The sequence below is a fragment of the Falco cherrug genome, chromosome 5 (genome assembly GCF_023634085.1).
Source record: "Falco cherrug isolate bFalChe1 chromosome 5, bFalChe1.pri, whole genome shotgun sequence".
NCBI lineage: Eukaryota > Metazoa > Chordata > Aves > Falconiformes > Falconidae > Falco > Falco cherrug.
This window is the reverse complement of record NC_073701.1, coordinates 57688834-57709254: the sequence shown is the minus strand read 5'-3', so window position 1 is coordinate 57709254 and position 20421 is coordinate 57688834. Positions and strand designations below refer to the sequence as shown.

The 20421-nt window shown below is 38.2% G+C and overlaps 1 protein-coding gene across 3 annotated transcripts in view; it reads left to right on the top strand.

Annotated features, from left to right (window-relative positions):
- PTPRR (protein tyrosine phosphatase receptor type R) overlaps positions 1–20421 on the top strand; it is a 148351-nt gene that overhangs the window by 30737 nt on the left and 97193 nt on the right. The window contains exon 1 of one of the 3 annotated variants that reach the window (XM_027811802.2): positions 3456–3567. The exons of the other annotated variants lie outside the window; for them this stretch is intronic. Within the exon in view, the coding sequence (XP_027667603.1) occupies positions 3553–3567 (15 nt within the window). The 5' untranslated portion in view covers positions 3456–3552. Of the gene's footprint in view, positions 1–3455; positions 3568–20421 lie in introns of those variants that run through there. 3 annotated transcript variants of the gene reach the window in all.

Here is a 20421-nt window from a genome sequence, read left to right as displayed (position 1 = left end):
TGAAGGTGGGGATTATTGTGAAGCATGTACGTACACCCATATGCTTGCAGACCTGGAATTAAATGATGATATAAGTGATTTCTGAAAATCCCATTTAAACTCAGAACCAAAATATGCTTTGAAGTTCAAGATGCAGTTTTGCTATTTTTGATAAAGAGTTACAGAAAAGATATTTCTTAACTTTGAAAAGGTTCACATTTGCCACATGAGTGGTGACTAAAAGAAACCAAATTAGTGTCTGCTCAAACACAATAAAAATTATCTCAGCTGAAATAAACGCTCATTTAAGATTAATTTATTGTAAGCTGTACATGTCAAAGTCACTTAGCAATATAGAAATATGCATTATTTCTTAAGCGTAGGCCATTGAATAGATTGAATTTGTACTCTGTGGAGTTTTGGAGGAAAATATCTAATGAAATTAAGTAAAATAGTATCAAATCACAGTACCGTCCACCAGATGTCCCTGTACTCATAGGTGGTAATGAACAATATTCGTTCAGCTGTCTAATTGCTTTTATTAAAGGCATTTTACATACTGTGTATATATTTCCCAAGTCTCTGTTAACCACTGTGTATTAAGATCATGAAGAAATGGCAATTCATCAACAGTATTTGAGAGCTGTAGTTATGAAAATAAATTACAGGAGTTCACTGTGAAGTTTCCACTTGCCATCTCAGTTTTGTGTGCTTTTCCTTCTGTTGGGAAGCAACCTATCTTTATCAGGCATTGCACGGCAAAAGTGATAAGTATCGATCTCTTGTATTTGTAATTTATATAGATTTATATATGTAAATTTGATTAGTCATATAAATGTTACCAATCAATATGTTCTCATCTACCTATCTATCTATAAAAGACTTTACATTACTAGAACTGACAGAACTAATGAGTTGAAGGCATGTGGCTTTTGTGGAGATTTAACTTTGGTAGTTGTTGGAGCAGACTCTAGTCATGGTACCTGCATTCACACAGGGTGTTTTGGTTCAGTCAGCTGCTCCCTTAGCTCGCCATGCAGCATGCTGGGCCATCGATTGTCTGTGCAAGTTTGGGGGGCTACAGCAGGACTGTGAAATATCTCTTCTCGAGCGGGTACTTAGGTTACTGCCCTCAAATTTGTAGATAACCGTATACCTGCCCATACCCCCAGTGGGAACTGGGCATGTCTGCCAGCATGTGTGCCCTTAAGCATCATGGCCAATTTGAAGGCACAGCCTGACCTTTTAGTGATGCTATGACAGAGGAAGGGCACCTTGTCCTCCTCTGGCCTGAGATGACTAAGCTGCCAGAAGAGCACCTGAATCCCTGCTGGGAGCAAGGCTCTAGCCTGAATGAGAGATCCCACCCCAGGCATTCACTCTGGCAGGTCTACGTTGGTGGCTATCCTTGGACAGCAAGCTGGAAAACCGTGGTGGCAGGTCACTTGGCACAGGAGCCATGTGAAAGCCTTCCTTTCGTTTTCTGTGCCAGTGCCGCCATGGCATAGCCCAGGTTGGGGATGTGCAGTCCTGGCAAGCTCTGCGGACCTTCCCTACCTGTGTGCTGCTGTGTGTCTTGGCAGCTACTACACGTGGCCAGAGCCCAGCTAACCACAGGGGCTGCTTGGCCTCCTACCCCATCTCTGCAGAGGGGCTATCGCTGCCAAAAGCTGGCGTGCTGAGGTAGGGCCACCCATAGGCAGGGAGCCGCGCCTGGGCTTGGAGTGACCTCCTTTAGGTACAAAGGAGGCACATCTCTTGGGAAAGGCCACGTGCCTAGAGTACTGATGGCTGCCGTGGGTCATTCTTTCCTCTCCTTTTTGCTATGAGGATCTGATGGATGATGACAGGAATCAAAGAGGGCTTCTTGGGTAGGACTATGTGGGAAGGGCACAGGTGTTTGTGTTAGCAGGATCTGGGACAGACGCTTGGTGACCCAAGCACTCCCTGCAGTGTTGACATACCTAAGCTGATCTAAGGTGCCTTGGGGGCTGTCGTGTAGACCTTGCTTTGGGCCTGAGGTAATCTTGCCAGTATCCAGACAAAGGAACATGGACAAACTACAAGTTTACAGAGCGAAATCTCATGTAGCTGCTAAACAATACAGCTGTGGAAATCCCATCTCAAACAGGAGACATCTATTTATTCTCCAGAGTAGTCCCATTTTATGCAGTTATGCTGGTGCTGAGGCATATTTGCAAGAATGCACCCTGTATTTAGTCCTGGTAAGTTAACATACAACTGTGGACAGAATTATAATTTTATACTTGTAGTTGTGACTCTCCAGATGTTTCAATGTTTGGCAATGTATTACTTGATTAAAATATTTGGTGTTAATAGCTGTTTTATAAACAATCTGCTGCTTTTTAATCATGATTACAAAGTTTTGCAAGGTGCATAGCCTTGAAGTTTTCTATGGAATGTTTATGAATTTATTGATGGGCGTTTCTGTTGTCTTCTACCTTTTTAAAAAATTAAAGGGTATCTAAAGAATTCTTATTAAAACCAGATAAACATTTATTTTCCATTAATAGTGCTTTCTGGTAATGATGGTAGAGCAAATGAAACAGTTTTTGTTATTTTTCAATGTGTTTGTAACTTTTAGTATACACAGGTGACTTCCCTGATTGGTGAAGCAGTTATGCAAGTTTTCATGCTAGATACATAGATTGATTCATCAGTAGGAATTCTGTCTTAATAACGATGACTGTCTTCTAGTGCCTAAGCACTGTAAGCTTGATTAAGTAAGGGGAAATCAGTGGGAGCCAAGGAGGCAGGAAGGGAATCAGAAAGAACAAATGAATTTGGAGAAAATAAGCCACTTTTGAAAGCAGCAGACATCCTTATCTTGGTGGATGGGCTAAGGGTTTGCCTTTCCTAAATTATCAACGAACACTTTGTATTTATTACCTAAAAGTATATCTTGTATTTATGTATATTTGTGTGTATGTATTTCAAAATGGCATATTGCATGGAAAGTTAAGTGTTTTCTTTTGACTTTTTGGTTGCAAAGTTTTCCATTTCCACAAGGCATTATTGTTTCTCACGAACAGCTATCAAACAAAATCATAACGAAGAATGTTTACTTCCATAGCCCAGTAAACAAGGCATGAAAGGTTATTCCAAGTCTAAGTATTATAAAATGCTACTCAGATTTTCAATTCTATAAACCAATACAAAAGTAAATTATTTTCAGAATATTTTTTCCTCCTAAATATATTTATTTTTATTAAAGTATTTTCAGTTTGTTATATACCATGATATTGATGTAAAGAAGCTTTCAAGAAGAAGGTTTAGTGGAAATAAAAGGTTTTATGTGCATTTTAGCACAACAGAGTGAACTAAATTTATTTCACTCCACTGAGCTAACTATAAAACTTAATCCTGTTATGTTATTTGCAGTTTCCTGGATTATCTCTAGCTCTTTAATCTCATAAAGTACCATGTTTATTAAACTGCTTGCATCTGTTGGGGAAAGGCATTGGCTGAAAAAGAAACAGAGACCACAAAATTTCTTGCACAACTTTCTTAATTTGAATGTAGGAACGTATACCAGCTACTGTAAAGGCAGTAATGAAGTCTGATTATGTAAGTACTTGGATTTTTTTAAAATAGATTTTGTGCTTAAACCTAGAAATAATGGTATAAAATAGACAAAGGTATAATCAAGTTGTGACTTAGCTCTATTTTAGCAGTGTGTTGTTAATGCTACTGTAGTTACTTGAAAATGCTTGTTACAACTTGTGTTTTCAATGAGCTGAATTTTGGTTTACAGACCAATCTAGCACTGATTAGTTCTACAGTGATGGTAGTTATGAAATATCACAATGCTTGTGCTAATAGTCTATAAAGTGTATATCGTACAAACATGGATAAGTTTTGGTCAGCAGTGGCCTTTTTTTTATAAAATTGCTTCCGTAACCCTCTTTTTAGAGGAGTTAAAATCCTCTTTCTGTGACTTCTTAGAATTGTCTTTACTGACAGGGAGTGTAACACCTGTCTGTAATCTGGCAGTGCTTTATGAGGAGAGTTGACAGTGCGTTTTTGAATGACAGAAAAATATAATCAGTAGAGGAATTGTTTTAAATAACTATTTAATCATATACATTTATTTAATAGTAATTTACATGCTATTTTAACATCAAAACATGGCTAGAAAAAATGTGGGACAGTTTAGCAGCTCTTGAGTATTATCTATATGATGCTGTACGATGGGAAACAGGTCTTCGATAATATATAATTTTTTAATTCCTTTCTTTCATGCTTAGTGTACCTCCATGCCTGTATGTTTTTCTATTGCCTTGGTGTGGATTACAATATGTAGGTGTATGGAAAATAGCTGTGCATACTTTGGGCAGGTAAGTGTTTCTGTCCCAAGTTCTAGCCACGTCTAGTCTGTGTCTCTGGGGATCCATTCAAACAGTGGATCATCTCTTTGCCTGTGTCTCACTGAGGGGAGGGAGCCAAAGGTCCCGTCCCATGGACACTTGCTCAGACTGAACGTGCCTTAGATAAATAGCTGCACAGGACATGGTACTGTGCTCATTTCTACTTTGTTGATAAAAGAAAAGGCTCTAGTTCACTGGTAGTTTCTGCCTAGACAGCACTGAGATCTCAATGCATAGGAAAATGAAAGCTACGGACCAACAGCGAGTGTAATACTGCAGCACAGCAGATGAATGAGGAACGTAGAAGGGATGGAGCGAGCTCTGTCTCCTTATATGTTGTCATTTTGAGTCTTATGAATATGACCACGACTATGTCACCTTGAAGCTCTCGGATTTCGGTGAGCATGGACAGCTACATTTTTTTGTTTTGAATAGCTGTCAGGGTTGTATCTGTAGGTACAGAATACCTTTTTGACAGCTACAGTACTTCTACAGTACTTGCTGTTGGTCAGTGCGATGCTGAGCTCTTCCTGAGAGCTCCCTGCCAGAGTCTCCAGACCGCTAGAGCGGTCCAGAATGCAACTATCCTTCATTTCTTGTTTTGTCCTTTCTTTCTTCCCATAAGGGCTAATAGCACTCATGATGTGCTTTTTTGAGGACAAACCTAATGCCTGATGTTCAGTGAACTAATCTGTTTACATTTGGCTTGGCTCCATCAATGACAAACAATATTAAATCTATTAAATAGCATCCTGGTATTTTAGAGCATTTGTGCATGAGTTTTGCAAAACAGTGCTTGAAGGTTTACACAATGAAAAAGGCAATTCTCCTAACTTAGTGTATTAGTTATTTCTCATAACATTTGGATCGTGGTCCAGGATAGATGTGATATTCACAGAGGCAGAGATCCAGGAAAAGCTTTTCCTTCAGCACAGCAGCTGAAATGAACAAAATGTTCCTGGTTCTTTAATTGCTTTTCTTTCTATGACTTGTCATGTCACATAATAACATGAAATAAAACAAAAGTGCATCTGTCTAATCCTGTAGCACTCATTCAAGCTGAACTCCTACATACATCAATTTTAGCCTTTTCCTTTTAGTTGTGCTCCTTTTGTTACAACAATAGAGGTGAAATACCTGTGACAGAAGTGGTACCAGAAAGGGTGGCACATAGGAGAACAGTAGTTTACTTGGATATCCATGGCCTTGTCAAACAGCTTGCTTGATTCAGTTCTGGGAAGGAGGTTGGGAGAAGAATGATCTTCTGAGACAGTCAGAGCTCTGCCCCAGATCCTACTGCCTTTGGAGCAGGGTAGCTTCCCAACACCATTTCTTCTGACTACAACTGTAAATCTGTCAAGGTGTGCTCATGTTTAAGAAACTACTGCACTCACAGATATTTTAGCCAAGCACCTCCATGTTTTCAGCCTCTATAAAGATCATTTTCATGAGCACCTGCTTGCTGGCTTGATCACATAGCCCCCTTAAAAGCCGGAGTAGCTAATAAGGGCACAATTACGGTGTGTATTGCAAATAGCTAGCTGTAAATGAGACAGATGAGGTATTGGAAGCAGTGTGGCCATCGTCACATAGTAGCCATAGCTGTGGCTAACTTCTAAGTTTCAGGAAGCTGTTTGGGTTTTTATTCACTGCACCTCAAAATGCTGACTCAGCAGGTGGCACCTGCGGGTATTGGATGCACAGGAAGGGACCATGTGGCCATAAAACCTCTTTTCTTCTGGTCCTTCAGCACAAGTGTGAATGTTGCTACTGAATGTCCTCTGAGATGCAAGATCATAAAATAGTTAGCAACATAAGGCCTTTATCATAAACAGGATATCAAATTTCGTGCATATTATATATTTATATATATATGCATAATAGTATATGTTTATTAATCATGAATAAGAAGAAAATTAATTCTTAATTCTCTGAAATGTATTAAACATTAAAAGATGGAATGGAATTAGTTTCAGGAACTTCTGCTTAAAATGAGATGAGGTACTCATTAGAAGATATTGCTTTATTGCTTGTAATTTAAAAATTATTACTATTTGTATGTGTTTGGTTATTATTTTCTAAGAAAGAATTGCTAATTGTTAGTAACTATGTAAAAAATACCAAATACTGGTATGATTAAATATTTACTGGATAAAAACCAGGGAACAGAGTCCAGGACTTGCCTCCTTCTGTGCCTAAAGCAGTCACTAAATTGCAGAGTTACAGTCACTTTTGTTCTCTATCTCTTCTCTCAAATATCTGGACTTCTTGTATATACTCTGAAATGGCTTCAAAGGGATGGATGGGGAATGCTGGAAATCCAAAAACTGAAGGCCTGTTACACAAGACTCATTCTTGGGGAAATGTGGTTTGAAGTCTCCTTGTAAAAGGGAGAGTATTAAAGCCGCATCTTTCTCACTTTGGATTGCATCCCTAATCCCTAAATTACTAGAAGGAGGGAATAAAGGGTACAATAACTCCCATACTGTATTGGGTGTAGAAACAGGCTAAGTGTAAACAAGCAAGCAAAGTCCTTCCCCAGCGCTCTGGGAGTAAGTCCTTCTGATGTGAAATGGGATTTAAACCATGTCACTGTCCACAGTGATCTCAGTTTGGTCACCATCGCCAGCTCAGATTTTATGCATGACCTGGCTGTTTATGCCTCAGTTTCCCCCTCCACTGAGACATGATATTATTTAATTTTGCCACATACAGAGGCAGTTGCAAATATACATTAACTGTTTATGAATTTCTCAAATATAACAGTAATGACTTTAGAAAGGAAAAACCCTTCAAAAAACTAAAAACAGTATGCAAATATGTCTGAAAAGGTGCTTCCTAAGTGAATTTTCTCACACTAACAGCAAGAAAAATCTGTAGTCCCTGAGATTCATGGAGAAAAGGTATTGATTATATTGCCTAGTTTTCTGGGTTCTTCTTATAGTTTCAGTTTACAGTGAGTTTATATGACATGGTTGAGTTCAATAGCAAGAAACTTGATCCAGAAATATGGTAGGCATTTTCCTAATTCTGTTATCTGAAATCAGAGAATTCTTAGTCCACAGCTAAAAGCATAGGCTGGTTTTCACTACAAACATTTAGAAATCAATTGTATGTTTAAATCTGAGCAAAATTGCACAGGGTTTGCATTAGAATCAAAGTTTTAGGAAACTCGTTTCTTTTAATACTAGGTACTGTGAAAGATCCAAAGAATAGATATTTTATATTAAAGCTGTAATGCTTAAAATGAAAATCACAATAACAGGCTTGTTGGCATTACGTCACAGATAACACATTCAGTAGGTTTGGTCTGACTTTACCTAATGAAGATGGATAATTTGTTATGAATCCATCTCTTACAAAAACATTGGCATTAAATATAACTCTAAAAAATCTGATGTGATAAGATATGCCTCTAGTAGAAACAAGTCTACATTTGCTTCTATGACAATTTAAGGAAAGCATTTTAGTGAAACTATTGGTAAAACTGTGAATCAGACTATAAATATGTTTATTATTTTTTTGAGTGAAAGGCTTAATTTGCAGAGGAGGTGCTGCATGCATATGTTGCAGGTAGGGCAAAAGCAGGGCATGAAATTACAGGCTGCCATCTGTTTTAACAAATTAATTTTTCAGTTCTGCCAATCAAAATCTAAAATTCATAATTAATGCATGGTGCTCAGTTTGAAGCTGTTGGAATAACAGACTGTTCAGCACTGAATTCTACTACAGCTAACACGGCAGATCAGGGAGGTCAAAGCATATTTGGTTTAGGCTTACAGAGGCAAGGAAATCCTTCTCCTCATCCTTAGTATCTTTATATCAGAAAGCTCACAACATCTCCAATATGTTTTCTTGGAAAAGAGATGGCTATGTGAAAGAGCTGATTGGTAAGACTCTATTCATGTTATTACTTGTCTTTCAGTATTTTGCAGAGATTGGTGATTAACGCTGCACATAATCATCCTAAACCAGAGAAACTCTGTAAGCAGTAGTGATTATAAATTTTAACAGTTCTCTTGCAAAATATATTAATTATAAAGGTAATGGGACATGCTTTTAAACTCCTATGTATCTTTCTTTTTCTATTTTTTTTGGATTATTTTTTACGGAAAACCTTTGACATTTTTTTCTTCTATTTTTGTCCAACATTGTGGATATTCTATAGAAAATTATATTTGTTAGATCAAAAGTTACTTTAACTTACTTTTAACACACACACGCACACAGACCCACACACCAATTTTACCATTCTTTTGAATTTCTCTTTTGCTGTTATGTCATTCAGTAGAATTAATTGTACCTGTGCTTTTTTCAGGATTGTGTTTTATTAATCTTTTCTGCCTTTTACATTCTGTAATTAATTACTTAAGTCTTAAGTCTTAAAAACTTGAAAAGATTTGGATAAGTTAAGCAATAACAAAAAAATGCAAAGCACAAATTAAAAAATAGGAAAACTGGAAAGGGAATGAAAATAAATAGCAAAGCTTGAAATAATTTCTTCTATTCCAGTTGATGGCAAAAAACTTGGACTGGAGATGAAGAATTAGAGGGGGAAAAAAGATGTACCACAGTTTTTGTTTTCCAAAACTAAATCAATGTACGAATTCCAGCTGGAGTAAGGTCAAGTTTGCCAGTTTGAGGAGGGTTTTTTACTTATAAATTTCACATTAAAAACGTTCAAATGTTGTTTTCTTTAGTATAAAAGTAAGACTAGGTTATTTTTCAGGGAAAACTTTTAGAGAGATATTTCATCCAGCTCTTCTGGGGCTGATGGCTTTTTTGCTGTTGTGGATTACAATCATGATTTGGAAAAGTTTAGGAGCTGTTCCGTTTGCAGTGATCTCAAAAGCATCCCAAAGCTGCCAGGTACCAAGTTGCACTTCTGAGAGGTTACAAATGCCAATGCCAACAGTCTATTGATCAGCAGCTCCATCACCTAAATCAGCTGAGCAAAAGGAAATTCCGCATTTCATTTGTACTATTGTGCATTGTTGCTTATTTGTTGTAAGGATATTGTATGGAGATGATCCATAGTTAAGGAAGAAAAATTAAATCTCCATTAGGAAGAAATTATTGTCACTTTCAAATACTAGACATTGTGTGCTTTCTCAAATGAAAGCAAGCAAGCAAGCTACAAGAAAAAACACTTTAGATTATAGCTCTTGCAGAGTCAGTTGTGGAGAAGCCAGTGAGGTTCTAGGTCTCCCAACTGCTCCTGGAGGTTTCTGCCTTTCCCAAGAACTGTTGATTGTATCTGCCATGCTGTCTTTACATTCTTAAAGTGGCAATACCAAGGTGAAGAAGGACAGTGCAAGCATGAGGTTTTACAGATGACAGGGCAGTGCTCTGCAGTCACAGTCAGAGACTACAGTGTGGCCTCTGAGCAATGTGCGCTGGCAGATCGTGTACTTGCGGAATTGTGCTGCAGGGTGGCTTCACATGAATGATTCAGGTCAATATCCCTTGAGCAAAAAGTTTACAGTGGAGAGACATTTGTGATTTAACATAAAAGTATACCTGTGTTTTTCAGATTAACAGGCCTTCTCATTATTATTTTTGGTTTTTTTCTTACTGGCCTCGTGATCCTGTTTCAAATTTTCTAACCACATAGTAAGAATTTAAAAATTGATTCAATTAAAAATACTTGTATCTTTCAGGGAGAAAAATACTGTCAGAAACAGCGGAAGTCACATTATCTTGTTTAACTCCTGGCCTGGCCTTGCTTACTGGATAAAAGAATTTGAATCAAAGCTAGTCTTCACACAATGTGCTCTCTACTTTAGAGTTTCTCTAGCTTACAAATTATACCAAATGTATTTAAGGCTTTCAAAGCATGCGGTTTCTTTCCAATTCTAACTGTACAAGTGTGTGTGTATCTGATTTACAGCAGTCACTTCAGGATGGAATAGAATAATTAGAAAAAGTCAGTATGTATGAGAAACATGTATCTACCTGCATGCTGGAATTATGAAACTACAATTTACAGCATTCTAGGGAAAAGAGGTGACAATTTAAAACAATACAGCCCATATTTAGTATGCTCTGTCTCTTGTATGCATGCATATGCCTGCGTGTGTGTATCACACATGGTATCATGCAGTGTTATCATCCATTTTGAAACTGTTCTCCAAAGAATTTTCCCATGTGTGTGGTTTGCCAGCACATTTTCCTCAAAGTAGCAGAAAGTCTTCTTGCCCAAAATAGGTGAGAACTGGCCCTGGGACAGCTATCGCAGGAAAGAAGCTATGTGGCAGTGCTGGTAGGAAGTTATGGTGGGGGAGAAAGCAAACCACCAAATTTATCACTTCAGGAACACAAATTTTCTTGTTTGGCTTCTTTACTGAAGATCTAATTAGTTGTTTTTGCATTACACATTGGTGACTGAAGGTCACTTCTTTGTGGTTCTTTTCTATCATTTCCTTCTGAGGTTAAATTTAATTGTTTTTTGTTGTTTGGTTTTGGTTTTTTTTATGCTGCCTCATCTCCCATCTCTTTTCTACTCATTTCATCCCTAGATGGGGAATGAAGGAGGAGGAAAGGGAATAGTGGCTATCTCAAGTAGTATTTCTTCTTGATTTATTCATATGACTCAACTATACTGCTTCCCTAATGATTAATACAAAATTTCTTGACCTTCTACTTCACCACACAGATTGACAACTGAGAGAGACCAGTAGGTGAATGGAGGCTCCCAATCCATCCACATCCTCCTTTTCCAAAGGTCACTCATTAAGTTCCCTCTGTCCTCTCTCCGGAGGACTTTTCTGAGGAAACTTGCTGCTTCCTTCTCTGACACCACAGCAGGCCATGCTAGAGAAATCCAGTCTTCCCCATTTACCCCTGTGAAAAAGCTGCTTAACTATAAAGATTTTAGTTTATATTTCCATTCAAAGACATTCTTCATTTTGGATCTCTTTCAGGCCTTACACTACCATGTTGTACCACCATGTACTGCCTTTCCATTTTTGCCATATATTCCATAGAAAATCACTAGAAGATCTTCCAATATTCTCCCAAGTCATGTCATGATGGCACCGCCTGTCCTTTTCCATCAAATGTTGTGTATCATCCTATCCAAAAGTGTTGTTCTGCACCCATCACTGTGTTATCAGCATCCCTTTTTCACAGCAATTTGGGAAGCAATTATTTCAGTGCTCCTGTGTAAGTATGTGTATATCCTAAAGCTATGTGAAAGCAGACAGTCAGGGAGATCCACATGAAGAATCACCTTGAAACAATTTCTGTGGTTTTCTCTATTCTTCTTCCCACTCAGTTCTCTAGTGAGCTGGAGAAAGTATTTCTGCAAAATGGTTTAATTTTTTATGAAGCTATAGAAAGATGCAAGAGTTATGTTACCTGGTGAGAAAAGAAAGCCCAAGTGGGCATATAATATTATTTGAATCTGTCTGCTTTAGCAGGAAAACATGTATTGCATACTTAAAAATTTGTCTTAACCTCCCAGTGTGAGCTGAGCTGTTCTCACTTGTTACTAAATTTGGCACAACTGCACAGAAACAGTAAGAAAAAAAAGCAAATAAACCTTGAATCTTCACTTCCATTAATAGTTAATTGTTAACTGCATAATGTCTTATTTACGAGATTATATTAGACATACAGTCTTCTTTATTACAAGTGCTGCAGTATTATTAGAGACAGGGAAAAACAATGGAAAAAAAATCTGCAAATAAATGTGGTCCTCAGAGAAATAAAACCTTCTGAGATTTTTCTTCCTCTCATGAAACACTTAAGCTGGCCATCAGACTGTAACAAGGAGTAGATCTGGGAGAGTAAATCAATGGTAATGTTTCATAAAAAAAAACAAACAAGGAAACAACAAAAAAAAAACCCCAAAAAGGAACTCAGATGCTCTATAAAGGTTTTGTGGTTCCATATTGTTTGTGTTAATGAAGTTCATTCTCTGTAGATGATATAACTACACATGCTAATGCTTCCTGCATTAGTGAATGAATTCCCTTTTCTCTTATGGCAGAGCAAGTCTCTGGTGAGAAACTGAATTCATGATGAGATATAGGTCAATATCTCCCATCTGACTAGGGCAGTCCTCCCACCAGCCTGCAGAGAATGTGGGTGGTAAGGAGAAAGGTGCAGGTATTAGCAGAGATTAAAAGAAATGAAATGAACTCTGCTTGTTAACAAAACTATCAGTTCTAGTCTTGAAGACCTGATGTTTAAATGAGTAATGGGAACATCTCTGATGATACAGAATAAAATGAAAAGTGGAGGAGCAAAAGTCACCAGCTTTTCTGCTTTGGCATATAATACATGCTGTGCCCGAGAGTGTTAGACAGAAAGAAACCTTGCTTTAAGGGAGGATGCCCATGTCCTGGCTTGCTTGTGGCCTTCTGGCTCTCCCAGAACCAACAGCTTCAAAAAGCAGAAGAGAACGCAAAGGAACTAGTGACCGTATGTTATGAGTTTGGTTACTGTCAGTAATGGGAAAGGTGATCCCGTGCAGAAGGAAACATCAGGCACTCACTGTAATTATACCATGTTTGAGATGATGGTGAGGAAAAGGTATGTAGATGAGAAACAAGTGGCTGTGACTACCCTTCACATCTTCCAGCTCTGAGAGAGTGGCCTTAAACTGCCACTCCTTCAACAAGCGATTTGAATTTTATTATAACAGTAGTTTCTAAACCCAATTCCTACTGAGAGTATAAAGGAAGGATTTAAGCCTTTCCAAGCACTCTCTAAATTTGCATGAGTCAAGAGCTGTGATAAAACATTTTGAAGGCAAGGAACTTTTAACAGTGATCCCTTCATAACAGTGACAGGATTATTCATATAAACCTGTGAATAGTTTATTTCCTAGGGCTCTTTAGTAAAATAAATAATATGGATAAATGCTCTAACACACATTTCCATTGCCAGCAAAAAACAGTTTCTTCACCAAGCTCTGGAGAGCTATGATGAGATGCTGCAGAGAGATATGTTTACTATTAGAGTGCCTGTCTGCGTGTTCAACAGCAGATAACCTGGATAAACCCATCGGTTAGTTACCTTGCATCCTCTTTAGGATGTGACTTGACTTGCCACAACCCAGCTGTCACTGTGTGTTGCAGTTAGGCTTGATTCCCTTACTTAAAAATGTCTGAGAAGCTAATTGGCACAGAGGTACTTTTGTCTCCCACTTGCAGGGAAAGGTACAGTTATGCAGCAGACAGAGGAGAGGGAATATACAGGGAAACGATGTTTCCCACTGTCATTAGAATACTAGGTAAGTCTGGAAGAGTAGGGATCATTGTAACGAGAGATAAAGAGAGGGAGTAGTTAAGTTTCTCCCTGACAGGGACAGGGTTTTATGTTTCATAAGACAATCCTAAAAATTAAAAATACCCTGTCTGAGTGCTATGATGTGGTATATCAGGTATTTTGGAGACTGTTACTGCCAGTAATATACTTATTTAATTTCACATTTAGGAGAATTGATCTATTATCCTTCTGAAAAAAAAATAATTGAAAGATGTATGGAGGATTCATGGAAAGATTTCACTTCTCATGCTTGTAAATAATTAATTAGTAGGGGAAATTTACTGCTTTATGTTAGAAAGGGTTTTAAAAAATCTACCATTCTATTATTTGCCAACAGAAAGTAAATGCTAGATGAGTGCCAATGTTCATTTTCCAGTCTTATAGCTTTCTATTCAGGACTATAGAGAGAACTATTTTTTCATGCACTGCCGCTACCATCTAGTGTCATGAAAAACGCTAAACAGGATTTTTATTGTGTGTACTGAATTAATATCTCTGGGTACTTCAGCATAGTTGCTATAACAGAAGACACAGCCATTCAGTTACAGTATTTGTTGTTATAGATTTCTGGGTTTGTGACAGAAGAGAGGGAAATAACCAAAAATAGTTTCAGAGCAGATCTTCTGGTTTGCAACTACACCATATGCTTACCACGCACAATATGTCTGATTATTCCAAAAATTGAAGTGTGGATGGTAAAACATGATGAATGAAATATATGGCTGGTATAGCACTACTGACTTCAGAGAAACTACACTAGCAACAAATCTAGCCAAATGACCTAACAGGTACATCTATTTTCAGGCACCTACTTGTAGCTGTATCATTTCAGTACAGTGCAGTGTCAGATCAGTGTAACTGAGAGGTTCTTTTTCACTTCTAGAGAGCTTCCAAACTGATTCTGAAACTAATTGAAAAATCACTCCTCTGTTTATTAAGAAATTGAGCCCATCTGGTATATGTCCCTTTCATAACAGTATCCTTTGTGGGGTTTTAATCAAATCTGCATTCTAGCAAGATGTTCTGAGTTTCTGCTTGCTCTCTTATAAGTAAATGTGTCCTTTTGTTCTCAGGGACACTGTTTTTATTAGCTTACTGTTAAGGGCATTAAAGAAAAGACTCTAGAAATAGTCTCTCACCATCCCTCTAAAAAGTTATATATGTGTTGTACACATTGTATATGAAACTGCTGCACACGTTCCACCCCATTAAGCTCTATGAGGACATGTAGCATAGTATCATCGAGCAGCAGGCTGTTACTTATTCTGTAGTTCATAAACTAATAGACTTCAGAAGACTTATGCAAAAGTGATTTAAATCATGACATTACAGCTGTCAATAAACAATCCCTCCTGACCAGAAGTAGCCCGCAGAAGTGGCAGGTTGCAACAGGGGCTTGCATATGAAAAAGGAGGGCTGTCTAAAGCTATTGGGAACAGACCAGAGAGGAGATGCACAGTGAAGAGTTTTGACAGAAATAAATGACACCTTGTGAACAGGTTTTTAGCTTTTTCTCAAATAGAGAAATAGCAGCTTTCCTACTGTTAGGTTTTCTTACTTAGTACAACTCTACCCCAAATCCAGCAACGTAAAAAGAAAGATTGTGACTGAATGCAGGCAGCTTTGGTTCCAGATTTTTAACACGTTTGTTCTTTCTGCTAGCTTTATTTGCCCAATTCTCTTCATCGCTGCTGGAGGAACTCCACAGCTCCTTTGTCCTCCTCTCATAAGCTGAATACTTGACCATAGCAGAGTCTAGTTAGAAAAAAAGGAAGTCTATAGCTTGTGTCTGGTTGTCAGAAAGATTAGCGTGAAGATCAGTTATTCAAGGGCCCGTGTTTGAACTTACCATACTTGTCAGATCTTTCACCTGTTCCTTTAGAACTCTGCCTAGCCTTCTTTTTTTATGTCGTTTATTAAATCAGCACTAATAGATTTGATTAGGAAGATGTCTAGAACAAAGAAAAACAAGTGCCTTCACTTACTGACCTTAAGCTAGGTTTTAGAGTCTGGAGGGAGAGAAGCAGCGTGGGGCACTGAGGTGGTCCGTGCTTCAGCACAACCAAAGTGTAATAGATCCCTCTGGAGTGTAAATCAGCAAACTCCACTCAATGGCTCCATGTCCACTTTCACCACCCAAAGATCTGGCAAAATGATATGAGCCAATTAAACAAATCTTGGAGGAAAGTGTCATCTTTGGGTTTGTTCTTTTTCATCTTTCAAACTCAGTATAGCTAAAGTGGTAGATAATATGTGGCAAGCCAGTGGCAAGGCCAGATTCTGCGTTGCTTCATTATAACAGCAAGCAAACAACTCTGTGGTGGTTCCCCTGGATTTTTTAAGGTTCATTTTTCTTGAATAAAGATGAAATTATCATCATGGTGCCACCTCTGTTGTTTTCAATTGACATTTCTGTCTAAGGCATTCTGATTTTTACATGGAGAAATTCAAGACTGTTAGAGACTTTTCTGGGAGGTTATGGGTCAGCTAGGGAGAAGAATGGGTTTTGTCATCTAAAATGCATGCAGGAACATGTTTTTATTGGCTTAAGTACATTAGCAAGAAAATTAAAATTTTAGCAGTGCTTAATGATATCGGCAATGACATTTTCAGCTAGTGTCCTAGAAAGATACATGCAGCAGTTCATGCTTCCCAAAGCAATAGTAAAGACTGTTTGCAAAGCTCAGGAAGACAACTCTGCGTGATTTGAAGTTCATTCATGTTTGAGGAAGACTATTCTTGACCTTGTAAGTCCAGAAAGCATATTTTTAAAAACAAAGTCAAAAGTGATGGAATAATTGCAGGAAGTGGTTTTAATGCACAGACAGCTAAGGAAATCTTGGGTTCTTAGCACAGTCACTGTTTTAAGAGATTCTTCTTTGACATTCCCAGAATTTCCCAAGCAAATAATTAAAGTGAGCCAGGCAATTAAAGATAATAGATAAAAGTAGCATGCAAATATAAAGGAACGTTCCTTGCTGAGATAACAACAGGAATAATAAACTGTGAAATCAAGTAACAGTGCAGAAAATATATTCCAGCTACAGGTTTTATTCAGAGACATATTACTTTCATCTTCTGGTTTCACCTGTGGGGAGCATGCAAGTTAGCAGCACTGTCTTGAACTGAAGTAAAGAGTTCATAGGAAAAGTTAGTTTTAAAATACAGATATTTTCTTTTTAATATAAAATTTACTTGTATTCTAGAACAGAGTATTTAAATTAGTGCCTGTTATTCTGGTTTATTTAAGGAAATACAGTCTTCTACCAGTTTCAGAAAGACTCCTCTGGCTGAGGAAGTGATGAGTGGAGAAACAATGATCTGTGCATTCCCAGTTTCTTCCGACCAACTCACTTCACAAGAAAAAATGGTAATGAGAGGATAAATTCTTAGCTACATCGGCATTGCTAAGGCTAGTTTAGATGTCTAGAAATCAGTTTTCTGTTGGACAGATTTGTTTTTAACCCACTTTAACATGAGCCAGAATCAGTAAAGCTGACTCAGATATTTTTGGTAGGTAATAAATTTGTCACAAAAAAGTCATCCCCAAGAGAGTTCACATTCAGGTCTAATTCAGGAAGTAGCTTTGACTGAAAAACTGGTGGGAAAGGCAAAGAAGAGGACACAGAAAATCCCCTGTGCAGCAGCTGAGTCTCTAGAATACACTTCCCAGGGTATGGAAACCTTTTCTCATCTTCAGTGGATTCTGAACTTAGTTTCTGGACTATCTGCTTTTCTGGGGCAGGTGCTTTCATTGTCTTGCCTTGACAAGTTCTTACCTAATGTGAGCTAATGGGAGATTTACTGGAACGGTAGCTGTTGCACTCAAGCACTGTTGGTGTCCTAACCACCAGGCTAGATTCTCTTTCTCTACCATTTGTGGATTGAATGTACTTTATATAAAATGGAGGAGTTTCTGAAAAGGAAATCAGGATTTCCTTCACCAAGAGTGCTAACTGACTCTGTGGGTGTCACTTTCTCCTGGGGGCCCAGAGATGACAATTCAGCTCTCCCAGCTATGATTGCATAGAGTGGTGGACCTTACATCTTGCGTTTCCCTTGGGAGACTTCTGACTGCTTTGTTGTTTCAATGTAGGTGGAAACATTGGCAAAACCTAACTTTTCATTGTCTTTTTTTTTTTTTTCTCTAAGTGCCCAATAGTAGAATGCCAAATGGAAAATATCAGTTAGTAGGAAATGCTTTTTTTGGTTCCTCATTTCAGTGGGAAGTCAAAACATGTAGTTTTGCTTCATTTATGCAGTTTGTCAGATACATGAAAGCACTGAGTATTTCTGCAACCCTGCAGTCAGCGAGGGCTGGAACAGAAATATTGAGCTCCAAAATGCACGCCTCTCCACCTGAGCAGGAAGGATAACTGCTCTCACGGTATCAATAACAGCAGGCATCCATTATTTGGTGGCAGGCAAGCAAAGTGGGGAGATGTGGCAAACATTTTGTCATTTATTACATGTAACGTGTCAGAAAAGAGGGCAGCTCTCAGGCCTGCTGAGCTCTGTCTTGCAGAACTTAAACTGCCTGCCTTTATTGCAGGTCATTATTCACCCTGCCCATTAGAAAAAGAGGAAGATTCACTGCAAAACATACAGCATGGATCTGTGGGGACAGGGGTGATAGAGCATGTACTCCTGCCCTCGTTACTTGCTCTGTTTCTCCCACTGACAGCTGAATTTCTGTGATAAATGGCAGCACTGTGTATAATTAATACTGTGTATAGTTTGTAAACCAATTTGTAATGTATGTAGACATCCTTTTACATGAAGGGCACTCACCGTTATTGCTGTGAATCAGAGGCTCTTGTCTGGTCAGCAGGCACAGTAAGGCATAAACTTTTTGCCACAGATCACTTTCCTCCCACACCTTGCAGTTATACAAAAACAAGGCATCTCAGGGGTTCCATGTTTCATTTTTATATCATTAAAACAAATCTTTACCTCTCACTCTTCTAATAATTTCCCTTGTCTTTCTTTTCCTCACCCTGCATCAGTCATGTTAATTTAAACAGTGGAAGGTCTGTCCAACTGCTAAAAAAAGAACAGCTCAACTGCTCTCCCTGTCCAATTCCCATTTTATGATTCAATCAACTGCTCAAGGTATTAATTGTTAAAATAAAATAATGGCACCAATGAACATCATATCTGGATCTTTTAAAAAGTGTACTAAAGTGGTTCAGATATTCATTACATACAGAAAGCTACTAAAAAAAAAGTGATGATACGCCACTAAAGGACATGAATCTTTTAAAGCCTGCTTTGGGTGGGAGAAATATTGTAACACTTTGATTATATTTGGATTAATGTGGTTAATCTCTATGTGCAATTTACGATGTTTTTCCATATAGCAGTTTTGCACCGCATTGGTATGTCAGCCTCAGGGATGGTCAGGAAGCACAACGTTTCTAGATTTGCCAGCTGTCTCCCTATTACACAGAGCTTTTGCAACAAGCTGCAGACCCCACTGTGGACATGCTTGGGGGCATCCAAATCCATCAGGTGTAGTCAGGTCTTTAATACGCTCTCCTGATGTGCTATTTGAACACACTTTGGTTATATGCCTGTGTTTGATTTATTCACTAATCATAAAGAATTTTGAATGGTGAATTTTGTCCAGGAGTTATTGATCACTGTTTTTTTTTCCAGGCTTTGCCAGATTTAAATGCTGAAAATAATTGATATGTTATCATGGCTGCCTGTATTTAACCCTCCTGATGGAGAGCAGTGAATAGGACAAACTCCTGTGTTTCAGCTACTGAATTAATTGTCCAGCATCCTACTGCAAACCTGCCTTCCTCCGTGGTTTCTCTTCATGAACCAGAAGTCCATCTTTGCATCATGTGTAACCTGGCTTTCTGCAGAAGAAAGACTGAGCAGACTCTGTGGAGTAGTAACATCATAACTGTACCACTCCACTCCAGCCCACAAATTCCCTGGACCCCATTTTCCAGAGCCCTTCAGTGTCATATGCCTTTTTTTTGAACCTTTTTTTTCCAGAGCCGCAATGTATCTGTTATTGCGGAGTCTTCCAGTGGAAACAACTATACTGTTCAGCTGGTGCTAGTCCAGGTTAGGAACATGGTTACATTTTTAGAACTTAAATTGCTATTTAGCATTGATTGCTTGGATGAGAGCTTTTGAATAATTAATAATGTTTAATTGTTGCCTCAGATTGGAAGCATGTTATTATTTTCTGATACCAGTTTCAGAAGCTTGTCTCTCTGAAACCTTTATTTTCTCCCACCAAGATACTGACAGATGGAAAACCCCACATTTTTTATGGAGAGGAATTGTTAGTTTGTGTTCTGCATACCTTATACAGAGAGTCAGCTGGGCAGTACAAGTTTAGTGATAATAAGTCCGTAACAAAGTTACCTGCTAAAAGTGGAGGGCTGTTATTGTACACAATCAAAACAAAGAGATTTTTATCGCTACTCTCCTCTGTGTGCAACAAGATACTATACATTTTAGCCAGCTTTTTTTGTGATTTTTGCAAAGCTTATGCTATAGCTATGAACAATTTTCTATGGGCTTAAAGCATGAGAGTGATATCCCACTGTAATGGAAGCATTGTTACCCTGATAAATTCCTGCTGAAAAGTCCCCATGTGTCACCATAGGCAAAGTACTCTGTAGGCCTCAGACCTAGTGAATGAAGTAATGTAATGGTCTTATATTTTATTTTATGTCATGTAATGTTTATTTATTCAATACTGAAAAACTGAAAAAACTTTTACCAGGCCCTGATACTGCAAAGACACCATGTT